This window comes from Scomber scombrus, chromosome 12 (assembly GCF_963691925.1).
Source record: "Scomber scombrus chromosome 12, fScoSco1.1, whole genome shotgun sequence".
In the NCBI taxonomy this organism is placed as follows: Eukaryota; Metazoa; Chordata; class Actinopteri; order Scombriformes; family Scombridae; genus Scomber; species Scomber scombrus.
Genome location: NC_084981.1, coordinates 2906962 through 2924103, shown reverse-complemented (window position 1 = coordinate 2924103; position 17142 = coordinate 2906962). Strand labels below are relative to the sequence as shown.

The following is a 17142-nucleotide window of genomic DNA, read 5'->3' as shown; positions in this document are numbered from 1 at the left end:
GGGTGGGACCCAGCAGCACTGCCAAAGGACAGATGGGAAGTGTGTGTGAGTGTGTATAAAGCACATACTGTATTGAATGAGAGCATGCTGGTAGTTACGGCGCTGTTATTTTATGGTGTCTGTACACGAGCAACGGTGGGGTCGGTCACCGCACCGTGAGTGTGTGTGTGTGTTGGGGAAGTTTTCTATCAGGGTTCAGCAGGGGGAGTCTGCTCTGACGCTCCTTCCTGCAGGAGGAAATTGGACTAGATGGGAGCTGCATGGGCCTAGTTAGCCCGAGGAAACCACCAGCACCCATCAGCTCCCATTCATTCCAAACCAAACTTAAGGAAAACCGCTGATTTTCAACATTAGTTCCATGTATTCCTCGTTGGGATGGTGTGTCCACAACTCTTGGCGTTGTAGCTTTCTAAGATAATCTGAAATAACTGAAGCCAAAAGTAACAAAAAAGAAGGTAACTACTGGGTGAATACGATAATGCTTGTAAATTACGAGCAATGTGAAATACTAAATTCAAAAACAAATTCACAACTTATTATTAGACTCAAAAATACCAAATTGTCTAAAGAAAGTGTACACTTGCTTTCCTCTGTTCATGAATTACTGTTAAAACATTTAAAACTGTATTCATGTTTTAATATGTCTTTGGAGCCGTTGAAAAGTCGTTGGAGGACAAGAGAAGAGGTTGAGGACTCAAAGTTCAGAAATACTATGAGGTGACATTTAAAGGAGTTTTAGAATAAGTTTCTGTTTTACAATAAGTGCTTAAAGAATTGGGCTGTTTGTTGAAATGTAAACCAGATAAAATGAGGTGTAAGTGATAAAAGAAGTAAATTAGCTAGAGTCTGTTCAGTGAAGTACAAATCACTGTTTCAAGGAATCAAGTTGACATCTTTGAATTGCTTTTGTCAAACCAAAAGTCCAAACACACATACTCAGATTAAAGCGATGGTCTGGCGTAATTTCGACCCAACGTCATATGCACCATGAGGTCTATCTAACCACACAATCCGCTTTTTTTTTTCATTTTGTCGCAAACTGGTGGAGTTAGAGCCATCATACGAATGGCTTAGTACAGGCGCTAACGGACCCACCAGTGTATCTCGTAAATTACTCCACTAATAATGCCTGGGTTGTTACCAAACTTCTACAGTAGTACAAATAGGGTCTTTACTCATAAATCAATGCATTGGAAAGTTTGTAAGTACACCAGGAGTTTATTAAAATAACACTTACCGGATGGCTTTTACTCTGCTGCTACTGCTAAAGCTGTGAACATCGTCGAAATCCCGTGTTGCGCGCGCGAGATCCCAGCACAGATCTCTAGATGTGCTGTGCGGGGATCTCGGGAGACCACAGAGGATTTGGACGATGTTTGACGATGAGTGAAGTACTGTAGGAAATACTGATTGTATGTTTGAATTAACTTTTGTTGTACTCTGCTGCTTATTGGATGTGTTTGCCCTTTAATAAATGTAACATAACTGTCTATCACTGTAAGCATGTCATTTCAGGTTATGATAACTACTCTTATTGGACGATATATTGTCTCAGTAATAATCGCGATAAACAATATTATTGTCATTTGAAGATCATTTTATACCACTGTTATAATAATAATATAATAGCATAATAATGCAAGGGTGGGGGGGGGTGGGATTGGAGAGTGCCATTATGGATCGGGACAGAGTTATTTACCTTTAATTCCATATAAGCAGCGTTACAATTACGTTATTGTACGGTAGGTCGATAACATAATTATTGTGACGGGCCGACTCAGATTATATTAATATTATATGGAAATACAATACCTCCAGCTTTATATGCACACACTAAAACTCCAAAAACTTACCTATACAGCCTTGGCCATCCTGGGACTCCTGGTAGCCCTGGTCACAGAGGCATCTGAAGGAACCCAGTCTGTTCTCACAGAAGCCATGAGGACCACACAAAGTCTCATTGAGTCCACACTCGTCGATATCTGTAGAGCAGAGCCAAGAGATGTCAAACGCTTTCTCCTGGACTCGTTCCAGGTTCTTCATTTATAACCGGAACAGCACTGCACTCAACAAGAATCATCCATATCATCTTTTTCTGAAACATCTTTATTATTGATGTTTTCAATGTTAAAGATGTATAAACTGCTCCACGGTGTATGGACATGTGCTGAACAAATAAATGCTGATCATTTGCAAGCTCACACACACACGTCCACACACTTACATTTCAGTCTGAGCCCCCTGCATAAATCATGAGGCAGAAAGCAACAAATATCCCTCCATGTCTAGACAGCCAGCTCAAAGGCTTCCGTCTGTTTCTTTTCCTCTGGTTTTTTCCTTTTCTCTGTTTTTTTCTAAGGCAGGAAAGGGCATTAAAAACAGCTCTGGCACAGAGGCCAATACTCCTGCCACAATGGAGAAAATAGGAGCAGCATGTGTGAAAGAAATTGGAGGCTCATTCCTCATCTTTATAATTTAAAAGGAAATGACAAAACATGATAGAGATGGTAAAAATGGAGGGATGGAGATAAGCAAACACAAAGTATGTAAGTGAGGAAGGTAAACATGATATTAACAAATTAATACTACATGTGCCTGTAAGATAGATAGATAGATAGATAGATAGATAGATAGATAGATAGATAGATAGATAGATAGATAGATAGATAGATAGATAGATAGATAGATAGATAGATAGATAGATAGATAGATAGATAGATAGATAGATAGATAGATAGATAGATAGATAGATAGATAGATAGATAGATAGATAGATAGATAGATAGATATACTTTATTGATCCCAAGCTGGGAAATTACAGTGTAGCAGCAGCATTACACGGACACATAGTGGCGAAACATATACTACAATATACTAAATACGGTAACTATACATACTAAGATAGCAAAATATAAATATAAAGAATATGCTATACATAGTGAAATAGCAAAATAGCAATAGTAAATGAAATAAAATGTCAAATGTAATGTGTAATGTACAAAAGTATATACAACAGATTGGCAGTGTTATTTTAGTGCAAAGTAAATATGCGATGTGTGTAGGAAATAAAGTGCGCAGTGACTGTAAGTTATGACCAGAGTTTTTTTAGCTGTTATTATGCAGTGTGATGTCCCTTCGACAAGGGTAAGGGTGTGCGCAATGGTGCTTGTATATATATATATATTTTAATTCCATTGGTCTTTCCTGATCCAAAACACAAAGAAGTCAGAGCAATATGGACTCTTCTGGCTCAGTCCACTGAGCAGATAAATGAAGCAAAGAAGCCTTCTTTATACACACGACCAGCCAAAACATTAAAGCCACTGACAGGCGAAGTGAATAACATTGATATCCTCGTTAAAAAGCCACCTGTCTAAGGGTGGGATGCATTAGGCAGCAATTGAACTGTCAGTTCTTGAAGTTGATGTGTTGGAAGCAGGAAAAATGGGCAAGCATAAGCTTGAGCGACCCCTCAGAAGAGCTGACCACTGTCCACCCCTGAAAGCACTACAATGGGCACGAACGTCAGAATTGAACCATAGAGCAATAGAAAAAGGTGGCATGATTTAGCATCTGTGGGATGTGCTGGAAAACAAGTTCAAATCCATGGAGGTCCCACCTCACAGCTTACAGGACTTAAAGCATCTCCTGCTACTGTCTTGGTGTCAGACATCGGAAGACACCTTCAGAGATCTTATTAAGTCCATGCCTCTACTGGTCAGAGCTGTTTTGTGGCATGAGGGTGATCTATGCAATATTAGGCAGGTGGTTTTAATGATATGGCTGATGGGTGTATACTATATGTCCTCTAAAAGGTAATAACAGCTTTGGAGCATCCTTATGAATTCCAGTAAGAAACACACGTCATAAATGTAAATGGGCTTCATGTCTGACTTTGAGGTGTGGTTATAGGACAGGAGAATATGAATGGTTTACTTTGGGTTATAACAATAAGCTGGTATTGAAGTCCTCCTGGTGGCAATATATTCATCTTGCTCCTATTAAACCAGCTTTTAGAAAAAAGTCAGCACCAGTGAGCAACCCTAAACATGAACCACTAAATGAAACCTGCATGGACATTCAACCAAAAATATATTTACCTTGTGATTAAAGGAGCAGTGTGTAGGATTTAGTGGTATCTAGTGGCGAAGTTGCAGATTGCAACAAACTGAACCCCCCTCCCCTTCTAAATATGTAGGCCGTGAAACTCACGAAAGGCCTCTCTAGAGCCAGTATTTGGTTTGTTGGTTCTGGGCTACTGTAGAAACATGATGGTGCAACATGGCAGGCTCCGTTGAAGGGAGGTGATTATAAAGTAATTAAAACATACTCATTATATTATATTTCTGCCAAGTCCGTTCTGGTAGATGCCACTAAATTATACACACTGCACCTTTAAGGGTTTGAAATCTGTTTATTAAAACCACAACCATTCCCATCTCTTATAAAACACATTAGGGTTTAGCTAGAACTCAGACTCAGTTTAGGGCTGCAGACACACAGTCATTTTCTTTGGCCGAACACAGACACCAGCTTGCAGAGAGCAAATTAAACCATACGACGGCCAAAAGATTCACTTCAGCCGTGACAGAATTAACATTAATTAGCAACAGCTGATGAATATGAAATACCTGCAATCACTGCCTGGAAGAGGAGATATAAAAAGTTTTTGTAAAATATTTGTTAGCACCTGAGTTTAGCCAATCAGGGTATTTTGCCAAACAGGAACCAGATCCAAAACTGAACTAGAATTTGGAACCAAACTCTGCATACGATACAAGTATTGTGAATCAAATTAGTTATACATATGTTTACCTTTATTCAAAGAGTACATGTGCTTTTATACTGAGCATCAGGACAACAGTTCTTATACACACAAACATTTCAAAATGAACAGCGTCTCCTCATTCTGTCCTTGAGTCTGATCACCCAGCATATATGTGATTAACTGCTGACAAAATGATTAGTATTGCTTCACTCTAGAATTGACTGCTGTTTTGGGTGTAGTTACTCTTTAATACAATCCCAACCATATGCAGAACTTCTGACTTTCTGAGCAGTGTGTGTGTGTTTTTCTTTTCTTTTTAGTTCTGTCTTACCATCACAGGAGGGCGTGTCTAGGTTGGCAGTGAATCCGCTCTCACACACACATAGATAGGATCCCTCTGTGTTGAGGCACTCGCCGTGAGGGGAACAATGCTCTGGCTCATCCACACACTCATCAACATCTGAGAGGATGAGAGAGAGAAACACAGTCAGAGGTGGACGAAGCAGCACTACACACCATGTCACTGTTACGCTGAGCGTCTAAATCCCGGATCAAAAACAGAGTGAGATAATGTATAGGTGCTCCGACGTTCACCTCTGCAGCTGGTGCCCTGGATCTGTCGGTACCCCTGGGGGCAGGTACAGGTGTAGGAGCCCATGTTGTTAATGCACTCTCCAATGGCCTCGCAGGGCCTGGCTTCCTCTAAACACTCATCCACATCTGGAACATACACATATCAGTCCAATGAGAGGACGTATCTCAGGTTGAAACTGATATTCAGACAAAACAAAGAGGGGAATGATATTCGGCCATACTTGATGACAAATTAGGTTCTGGCAAATATTTTCCAGTGGCATCATATTAAGCAAACATATTCATGGGTAGATCTGAGCTTGATTACATATTAAAACATTTCAAAGTATGTTGGTAGGTTGATTTATTTTTCCTTTAGGGTTGTTCTGTGAATACACTCAAGAATTCCATCTGCAATTATACACAAAAATGGAATCAAAATTCACTGTTTACTTTGAACTACAGTCTGGACAGCATTATACTCTTGGATCGTTAGGAAAACAACATGTGATTCCATTCACACTGAGGTATTAAAGACAGATCACAAAGTTTTTCTTCATTATGGGACTTGTTATTTCCCCAGTCTGAAGAAAAGTCTGCCTTTTAGTCAGCTACTTTAACTCTTAAATGGGCAAGCACATGAAAAATATTTTGGAAAATTAATTTATAGCTATTTTCTAATGTCTCTGGGCTAAAATGACACAATTTCACATTTTTTCCAACATATGACCTTTATTTCCAATTTACACTCTATATCTTCTGAGATACATTTAACATTTTCCACTTTTTAAAAGTTCATGTGCTAACTTTTAAAAAGATATTATAAGCTATTAATGAGATACTTTCTTTCATGTTTTGCATACAAGTTTTAAAAAAGTGGAAAAACTGAACAATAATTATTTACATATGTTTCTAACGCTGGAAACAAATATAATCTTTGAATAAATAACGAGCAGTTAACATTTATACAAACAAAACATCGTTTTCCTGTTTTTACCATCTCCCCTGTGGTACCCCTACTATCCTACAATACCCTATTGGCAATGGCAGCTGAGGAAACAGTTGTGAGCATTTTGACAAGTGACAATGTAAAGCCTCACTATGCACTTCTGACACATGATAGAGGTCTGTCCATCCTTTCACTGACAGGATAAGGAAGTGACCAATCCTGTCATATATTATATTGTCCACAAGCCAGGAGACTTTAGGCTGTTTGATTGCTTTTGGAGGTGGTCTTCATTTCTTTTGGAGGGCTGTCCCCTTTCCTGCTCTTGGAGGTAGATGAGTTCTTTTGCAGCATCCAAACTAAACTCCTTCAGACACTGATGTTTTGACACCGATCCAGAAACACAATCATCATAATCAGCCAAATCCAGCCCTCCCATGTGACTGTTGTACTCAGACAAAAATCTTGTGTGTGGTATCCGTATCCTTGTTTATCTTCCGGTCACAGTAGACAATGGAGACCGAGGTAGAGCGGTTGTGTTTGGAGTTGGAGCTCATCGATATTGAAAAACTAATTATTTTATTGCAAATGTTGAGGCGCAGGCCACAGAAAAGACGTTTGAGGAGGTGGTCTGTAGAAAAAAAACGGAAAAAGCAACTGCCGGAAGAACTGACGTTTTGAGCGGACCAATCACAGCCCTTGCGGTCCGCGTTGCCGTGACGCGTAGTTAGGATTTTTTGGAGGTGCACGTCGATGTAGAGGGTTACACATAGCTACGCCGTCGACGTGACGCAGAAGTATGGATCAAGCTTTAGAGTAGCATCTCACATGGCCAACAGGGTTGACAGAAGCACAGGAGTTCACCAAGGTCACTGTTTTGTTGTCTGCCCATTTCAGCTGGTCTTAATCTTCTCCCAATCTAAGACCTATCAAGCGTTTCTTTTGAATGGTGCCCGAACTTCTGAGGCCTATAGACTTTTTTTTAGATGGATTATCAAACTCAACAATGTGCAACAATTGTCAAAGTAGACAACACAGTCAAAGAGGTTTCTGATGGTTCTGCACAGCTGCAGAACATTTGCACCAAACCCAAAATCGTTCCCCGGAGTTTGAGTAGAACCATCAGATGTGTAGACCATGAAGTCATACACAAAGCCAGACACACCAGCTTGTATAAAGATCTTGAACCACCATTTCTTGGGTTTGCTGGGTAGATACTTCCAAAGGCTTTTCTTTTAGCTTTGTAAGGAAGGGTCATATTGTCAATCAAGAATTGGTTTTCACTCTCAATTTTCATACACTCGCTCCTCATGTAGTCAAATACAGGCCTTATTTTCAGCTGGAGATCTTCACTGGAGTCAGAGCTCATGGTATCTCGAAAGTGGAGCATCTTGGATAAACACTGTACCTCTTGAGTGGCATGACATCTGCTACTTTGTCATATCTTTTATCTTTAAATGCCCAGTAATTTTTCACTGAAGACATTTTCACTATTACCACTATCGACTTCATTCCAGTGAGCTGACATGAATACAAGTTTGTCTGGTGAGCGATGACCTTAAAGATGTCCTCAAAGAATTTGGAGAGGTAGATTAGTGGAGTGGAGAGCTTGTCTGATGCAGTGAAGCAGTTTGATATACCAGTAGATTTTTATTGAATGTTGATACAAATGATGAGTATATGGTACTTTTGAATGTTGGCATAAGGTCACATGACGTGAGTACTCGACCCACCCACCCCACCCTCTGTGTTTCTCATGATATAAAATGTGCCCACTTAATGGATATCCTAGCACAGGCTATCAAATAATTGTCTCACAGGACACAGAAAGCATTTAAGATAACATAAATCCATACAATATATGACTCAAGCTAAATATGTATCAGTACTCTGAGGAATACAGCTATTGAAGTTTATGGTTGAATTTCAAAGTCACTTTAAGATGCTATTCATAAATACTGGTGTAGTACTGTCAGGATCTTTGAATAACAACCTGTCACATGAGAGATTTTATTTTAACAGATTATTTTTTTGTTTTGTTTGACCTGCTATTTTGTAATTCCTTTCCATTAAATATACACACACCGGTAATTTTCCTTGTCATAATTGCACACAGTGTCACTTTTTAATGAAACAGCCACTCTATCATCACCTGTTAACTGACATTATCATCTAGAGTGAAGGCTGAATCACATATAACACTGCCTTCATTTATTTACTGAAATGTCCTTGATATTTCCTTGTGTGTCTTTTACCTTGGCACACAAAAAGGACCTGAAAAATAGAATTTGCACATATTCTATTCCCAGTGCTTTTAATCAGAGTGATAATGAGCTTTGATTTACTGGCAGTTTGATTCATGAGTTGACTCACATCCGCTGTAAGAGAGGAAGGAGTTAAACGAACTCTATAGAGAAATATAGTTAGTATATGATAACTTATAATATATAGTGAGTCAACCTTGAGTAGAGGTTGTTTAGCCAATTATTACATAATTAAGAACTGGGACATTTACTTAAAATCAAACGAGAATGAGAGGTCTTAAAAGTAACAGCTTATATTTCAACAGATCCATCTCCATGACAACTGAGCAAACTCCATCCACTGTTAATATCAAGTTTGTCAAACAAAACTGAATATTTTTGGATTTATTAGTTTGTTACTTGAAGACTGTCTGACATAAATGAAGCGTCTCAGTGAGTGGCAGGTTTGATTTTGTTCAAAACGTGTTTGGTTGCGACACGGTTGAAATAAAGTGCCTAAAATATCGTCTCGTTAGCAAATCATTTAATTAGAACAAAGTTCTGAACATTTTTGTAGAAGTGATATCATGACTCAAAATCTAATTTTCACAATAAAGACAAACCACAAGTGATTATACTTATAAACAATATGCAATTAGATGGATGATTTTAGTCGTCTGTCTACCCCCTTGTGGCCTTTGGGATACATCAACATCTAAACAACACCAGGATCACCCCCCCCTCCTATATGCAGTACTACTACTACCAATTTACATCTATGACAGTGTCCTTGCTAAATTAAAAGCCATGTCTACTAATGTCAGCTACTAATTGGAACCATAAAACACAAACACATTACACATGTTTTCCCTGTTTAACATCTGCAACATACTGTCCTGTACTGTGATCAATGAGGAAGAACACAGACATAAAGAAGTCATTTACTGCTTATTATTCAGGATGGATATTAATATCTGCTAAATTGTAAAATATTGAATAATAAGATAACTTTTTATGCATTTTAGATTAGTTTTGTTGGTTTATTTGTTTAGTTGAGCTCTGACAATTTGTTTTTTTCGTATATATCATTCCTAGGAAGGACATAAATTTGATTTGTTGATATACAAGTTTTAGAAAATGATCCACAATTCAAGGTTCAAGTAATTTGTATTTACTGTAATTTGTATTTAATGTAGAATCAGCAGCCTGTTCTTGTGTTGTACTGTAAAACATGTAATACAGTTAAATACTATTATTATATTGTGTGTATTGGTCATGTTGGGTATCATACCATCACACTGGTCTCCAGCTGGCGACACTCTGAAGCCCGGCCCACACTGACAGATGAAGGAGCCATCAGTGTTCTGGCAGTGGCCTCTGGTGCACACTCGCTGATCCTGGCACTCATCTATATCTGAAACATCACAAACAACACACACATAAACAAAGAACGCAAAGCTCCAGACAAACGACAAGAGCAAAGGAGGTAAATAAATTCATATTTTAATCAACTGGTGTGAAGACAATTTGTAAGCTATAATGAACAAGCTGCTCCTGTAACATTCTGAACAACTTCCTGCAGTGTTTCCTCACTCACTGTAGAAGCAGTCGGGGCTCTGATTTATAGTCTGAGTGCCAGACAGTGTTGAGAGCTGGTCTAATTAAATGCTGGCGGGCTAACACTTCAGGTAAACAGAGACAGAGCATACAGTAATTGGTCAATATTATATTGAGCCACAATGTTAGTATTGAGCAGCCTGTAATAATTAAAACGTTGTTTATGCGGTGGCAAAATCAACTGTTGGGTAAATATTGAAATTCCATAATGTGTTGATCCTGAACCGCGAAACCTGAGAGATTTATGAAGCGAGGAGGTGACGTCTCCGGAGCCTGACCAGCATTTTGGATGAAGTCCTTTTTGGTCAGCAGTAAAGTAAGGAAAGTGGGCTTTTTTGAATGTCGAAGCCATAATGTCATGACTTAATACATGATTATGAGGTAACAACTTATTTAATAGTGTTTCACTTTGCAGTTATTATGCAGTTTATATTTATAGGGTTTTCTGACCACCACAGTTTCTGACCAACTGCTTAATCATTCTGACTCAAGGTAGGTTTTTCTGATGATAAGCTTTAAAGCAGAAACAAAATGACTCAAAATCAAGCACACAATTGGTTTAGAATCCTTGGTGAAACTCAAATAAAAACTACTGAGGTCTATAAATGAAGACTGAAAAACGTCACTGTCTTGGCACAATTCTCCTTAAAGACCCATTACATGAACAAGGCAGGGGCCTTCATGGTAGTTCATGTTCCACTAGCTGCAGCAGGTTTTAATACACTAAATCAGGATGCACCATTACAATTGGTAAATGGTAAATGGACTGTACTTACGTAGCACTTTTCTGGTCTTTAGACCACTCAAAGTGCTTTGACACTACAAGTCACATTTACCCATTTACACACACATTCATACGTTGATGGTAGGAGCTGCCACGCAGGGTGCCAACCGTCAAACATTCACAACACACATACGACAACACGTTGTTGGCACAGCCATCAGGAGCAATTTAGGGTTCAGTATCTTGTCCAAGGACACTTGGACTGGAGGAGCCGGGAATTGAACCACAGATCTTCGGATTAGTGGATGACCAGTACTACCTCCTGAACCACAGCCGCCCATTAGTCATATCATTTTCTGTAACATTGTGAAATTGTAAAACATTTTTTAGGTGGAGGCTTCAAATAAGCCCATTCAGGTCTTCTTGCCTCCGGTCTCCCACCGGGAGGGAAGACCCAGGACACGCTGGAGAGACTATGTCTCTCGGCTGGAGCCGGATCTTGTGGGGAGCTAGAGCCTGACTAAGCACCGGCTCTGTCCAAAGCTCCAGCCCCGAGCCTCAGAACGGGAGCCAGAGCGAGCACCAACTCTTAGCTGGTCTAAAGCAAGAACCGATTACGTCAGCGGGCTGGGGGCGTGGTTTTGTGAGCAGGACTTTACCTGCCCAAACACATCGCGGCCGCAATTTCCTCCATCTTGGTCGTCTTCTCCTCCTTCTTTGTTGTCTTCTCCTCCTTCTTTGTTGTCTTCTTCTCCTTCTTTGTTTTCTTCTTCTCCTTCTTTGTTTTCTTCTTCTTCTCCTTCTTCTTCTTCATTTCCGGCAGGCTAAATGCCTTGCGGCATGTTGTTGCCTCTCACTGGTGAATCATGGAAGTGCTTCAAAGGCACGCGCTGGCTACATTATACAGTGACGTGATCGGGTGGCTCCTTGCCGGTGGAAAAACAACAGGTTGGTAAGAGGTGCTCGGGTTAGCACCAACTGAGCACTGGCTGTAGCACCAGCTAGCACCGAGCCAGTTCCGGCTCCAGCTCGGTGGAAAAGGGGTACATGTGTCCTTGGGCAAAGATACTTAACCCCAAAATGCTCCCAATGGCTGTGCCAACGGTGTCATTCTATGTGGATTTGTCACTAAGAGCAACACTATTCACATTACCATTCAGCATTAATATAAAAATACAGTGCAGCTTTAAAGGATAAAGCGGGTGATTTTCTATATTTTTCTTATTGTTAACAAATCTCAAACCAACAATGAGCTCATCCTACTTATACGTATTGTGTGTGTGTATCCTGACATATCATATTCCTCTGTGCCTCAGACCTCTGTTGCTGCAGTGGCGTCTGCCTCACACAGACCTGCTCTCCTGAGACTGAAAACATGATCTCTGTTATTAGTCTTTTGGAGCCGTTCCTAAACAACCTCTCCTGTCCAAACTCTTTGTAATGAAGAAACAAGTCACCCAGTGCAGTGGTGTGGTTCATTGACGTAGTTATAATAGTTTTTGGAAACAGCGGAGGTCTGCAGCTCAGGGGAATAAGATTCATCCAGCTTTGGATACACACACACAATACTTCTAAGTAGCTCAATCCATTGTTGGCTCTGCACATGAGATTTGTTGACATTAGGAAAATATAGAAAATCGCATCCTTATCCTTTAAGTTAAGCTAATTAGGACTTTTAAATCAATAAATTCCAAAAATGACAATTTTAGGAGTCACACAAAATATTAAACCTGACTGACTTGGATTTATTTATATGCAGCATAATCAACATTATTTGGTAATTTAGTTTCATAGTAATGGCATTACGTTGTGTAATGTGAGGTATATTGTTCTTTTTGTTGAATATAATGTAGGATTAGGATGTGCTCTGGGACAATAGAGCCCAACCGATTTATGAAACCGATACCGATTTTAGAGTGGAAAACTCCCTGATATGGTGGCCGATATAGAGAATTTGAATGAAAATAGATCTTTTTTATGCAGATTATACACCGATTATGCACTAATATGACGATGAAAAGGTACTCATAATTTCTAGTAGTCAATAAGCTACTCAACAGTTACACATGGCTGTTAATTAGGTGTTAATATTCAGTAACAAATAAATACAATTCGTTTGTGTGGTGCAACTTGTTTTCATGTATTGATATGTAAATCTCCATTTGGTAAACACTTTGTAAAATGGTCTTTAAGAAGTTTGAACTCACAAACACCCACTCTAACTCACCAACTCCACTAATTACCATTCATTAGTACAAGCTAGATCATTAGTATTCTGTTGCTATTAAAAAGCTTTAATCCAAGTGTATTTCCTGTCTGCATTCATATCCGCAAACACTGCAAAAGGAAATAAACTCATTCACCCATTTCAATTGGGTGAATGAGAAGGTCTGCAGTGGAAAAACACAAACACAATGAAATACAATGCAGAGATAATACCAGCACTGGGCAATAAGAACCCTGTTCATGGAGCTACTTTAGATTCACTTCTTATACACACTCACACTCACACACCCACATATGGTTTAGGAGATGTGACATTTCCCTGTTTGGCAGTTTCATGCAAACATCTGTGAGAGCTGGGTTATTAACTTCTATAAAGGACTCTGTGGCATGGACTAATTATTTCCTCTTGCCGCCACCACTATTCACTGCCACCCCATTGTGGCTTGGCTTGCTCTGCATGGTGTGTGAGTAGTCAAAACCTCACAGCTAACCCTGTGTCACATGGGATACAGGAGCAGCAAACTATTGAAAGCGGAGAGATGGGCACACCTTTGGTTTCGGGTAGAAATAATACCACTTCCAGGAAAACGTGGGCCCATACTGTGTGTTCTTTGGAATGGGTAGTTGGTTTTACTGCTTGATTGGTGGGATATTTTATTCTACATGTGTTTCCTTTGCTTATGTGTTGATAGCCAGACGTTACGCACCATGAGGTTAGGATGTAATCTAACTATTCCAAGAATGGTACGTTAAACTCGGGCTGCCTCTAGTTCAGGTGTTAGAAATACTCTACGTTTGAACCAAAGAGTACACAAGCTAAAATGCAATCCTCCCACTAAACCCAACTTATTTCAGGACTAAGTAATGAGAATAACAGCTTTAAATTAAAAGGGGTACATGCATTGTGATAAGGTTTCATTGTACCACCCGGACACATACGTACACAAATACAGTGTTAGACCTACCTACACACTGGCCGCCCTGTGCCAGGAACCCATGCGGGCAGGAGCCACAGTTGTAACCTCCTGGCTCGTTGAAGCAGATACCAGAAGGACACACTGTCCTGTTTGCACATTCATCGATATCTGCGAAAAACAAAATATATAAAGCTGTCAAAAAGAATAGGATTATATACAGCCAGGTGTTGATACCTTCTAACACTGTGTTGGTGAAGTCACACTTTATAAATCTGAGCGGGTTGTGGCCAGATGCACAAATAACGTGGCACCTTCCAACCCAAACACAATACAGAATGTTAACATTGTGCAGTTCAGATTATGTTCAATGACAGTGTTTTTAACTATTGGGTTTTGAATTGTTATAGTTCAAAAACTGGTCAATGTATGTCTTATGCAACTTAAAACACTTTGTTAAAGCAGTGTTATTTACATAACAGCAGAACAAGCTGTTTACACTGACATTATCTACCTTATGCATTCCATATTCACACATCCACACATTATCATTCATTTGTCTGTTGTGTTTTTGTCCACCTGATTAGTATGAGTACGGTATTCTTTTTTTTTTTAGCTCTGTTTTGGTTTCCACCAACTACTGAGAAATATGCCTGGTTCCTTGGCTGCTAAATGCTCCGCTATGTTCTTGACACTAACTTTGCCTGCCTACTGTTTAGTGCTGGACAGGTAGCGTACAGAGGGTTCATCAGAACTTTCACACTGAGCGGTGAAACTCAACCAAAAGTGAAACCTTATTTCACTGAGTAACAGGGTCAAGTAAAGAAAAGCACAGTGATAGTTGTAAGTAGGTTTATGTCATGTACTGCCCGGTAAAATAAATAAAATGGAATAACAGAATCATTCAATACAAGCATCATTTTAACATTGATGACATTGGGCTCAGCAATCCCAATCATTATTACTAACTATATCTGAAAGAAAACTATTACCACCACTATTTGTACTTGGCAACGACAAACAATAACGAACATTTAAGAAAGTGGCCCCATCATGGTTTTTTGGTGTTGTTGGAAAGCCTTCTGCTGGAATCATACTAAGCTTCCTTTGGATGCATGACTGTGGTGAATCTGTTTTTATCTCCAGCTGTCTGATGCATTACAGCAAACCTGAAGCTCTGCCCGAATGCTGGTTGTCACCCTGTTAAAATTAAGTACTTGTACTCTATATAATAATAGCACGAGTGCAGACAGATGCAAGACTCAAAAATGTATAGTATAGAAATAGAAAATCAGTTTAGTTGACTCTGCACCACATTGTAATGACTCTTTTTTTTTTTAAAGATTCCATAATACTGTATGTCTAAAAACTCCTACTGGTGAGCCTGTTTTTGTATTAATCTTATTAATAGATACCTTGGTTGCATATCCACATGTGTATAAAACCTCTCAAAGAAGTCATAATCTTATCCCTCATCCTCAACCGCTGAAGAGAAGAGATTTTATTACAGCTGTGGGGGAAATAACCATCAGGACTGTTTGCCCTCACAGCCCTAATTCAGTATCATTTTGGTGGGTGGGGAAAGCTGCGTTGAAATGGCAGGAAACCACGTAATGACAGAGTGCCTCATATTTATATCCCAATAAGGGGGATGAAGCAGGGAGCAGGGCGGTGCAGACGTGGGTAACGGTGTGGTCGCCGGTCTCGTCCAAAAATTCCACTGACTTTTAATTCTATTAGTATGCACTTGTTAGCGTTTAAAGCTTGTGTTTGTCTGATGCCAGAGGCTGTGCTCGTACATAGCGTACTGCAAATAGTGTCCTAATGCTTGACGCTGTATTTGGTATTGACATGAAATGGATAAGTAAGTGATGATCATTTTGTCTGCCCATACATCCATCAAACACATATGGAATTATGTATGGAATTTCAAAAATCTGAAAAAGTACCTTTGTCCGACTTGATCCAGATGTGCTATGTGCCAAATTTGATGATGATTGCTCAAAGATTTTTAGGAGTAGCAGCGAAAAACCCCAGATATGGACACAATTCAAAATGGAGGAAAATCTATCTAGGCACAAATGGGCTTATATGGATAGATTCATCTGGAACCACAGAATCCAGGAAAATGTTGTTTGTAAGACTTTTAGTTTAAAAGTTATACTAAAACCTCCACCATACTGATCGGTATACCTTTTTTTTTGTGTCTGAGCAATGGGTAACACTTCCAACCTATCTGCTAAGTTCGAGAATGGTAGCTATTATGGTTTCTGAGGCCGAAATACTTTTAAGGCACAAAAAAAAAAAGGAATATTAGGGCCGTTTCCACTACAGGAACTACCTCGAGGTATGTACTCTGTGCGGCCCCGAAAAATTCCTGGGTGGGGCTTGAGGTTGACCCGGTGCTGATTGGGTATACTCAAAGCGGGATGTGGCGTCAACAGAAAGCACCAAAATAAGCGATTATGTGACATCTAAACTGTTGCAGAATGATTACATCACCTCCAGAGTCTGGTGGGTCCTATCAAGGCCCTACTCTGAAAAGGAGACACAACGGCTAAGAGTGAGAGGACATTCCTGTAAAGTTCCCGCCTCCTAAATTTTACCCAGAACTTCCTTAATGAAGACGGGACTATTAAGCCTAGTAGATACAATAGGGTAAGACCCCATATAATGCAATGTGGCAAAAACATTCTAAGCCCACAACTAGTGAGGCACATAGTACAGCGAAATAGCTTGGTCCAATCATCACTTTTCTGCTGCAGCCAGTGAAGAGGCTGCTGGCAAAGTTTGTTTATTTCCCACTGAAGGCAATGTCTACTAAATTGCACAATTTAATATGTGTTTTTCTTGTTGGAAAAAGTGGTGGAATGAAAAAAATTGCTCAATGTGGAGCGAAAGCAAATGAAAACTGAAAATTAAAAATCAAAAAATTGAGATAGCCATAGTTCATGCTCAACTTGTCATGTGACTCTTTTACATCATGTGATTTCAGTCATTATCAGATGGAAGAGAAAGATGAGTACTGCATTTCAAAAATCAGGACTCATTCCATCAATGACTGCTTCAGCTACTGGGTGTGTGTTACATGCTGTATGTTACACGTTTGTGTGCATGTGTGTGTGTGTGGG

At 39.5% G+C, this 17142-nt stretch overlaps 1 protein-coding gene across 1 annotated transcript in view; it reads right to left on the bottom strand.

The window, feature by feature from the left end:
* ltbp1 (latent transforming growth factor beta binding protein 1) overlaps positions 1 to 17142 on the bottom strand; it is a 137180-nt gene that overhangs the window by 16416 nt on the left and 103622 nt on the right. Inside the window, exons 16-20 of the mRNA XM_062429856.1 lie at positions 14063 to 14182; positions 9822 to 9944; positions 5363 to 5488; positions 5100 to 5228; positions 1854 to 1982 (exon numbers count right to left, since the gene is read on the bottom strand). Coding sequence (XP_062285840.1) covers positions 1854 to 1982; positions 5100 to 5228; positions 5363 to 5488; positions 9822 to 9944; positions 14063 to 14182 — 627 coding nt within the window. The remainder of the gene's footprint in view (positions 1 to 1853; positions 1983 to 5099; positions 5229 to 5362; positions 5489 to 9821; positions 9945 to 14062; positions 14183 to 17142) is intronic.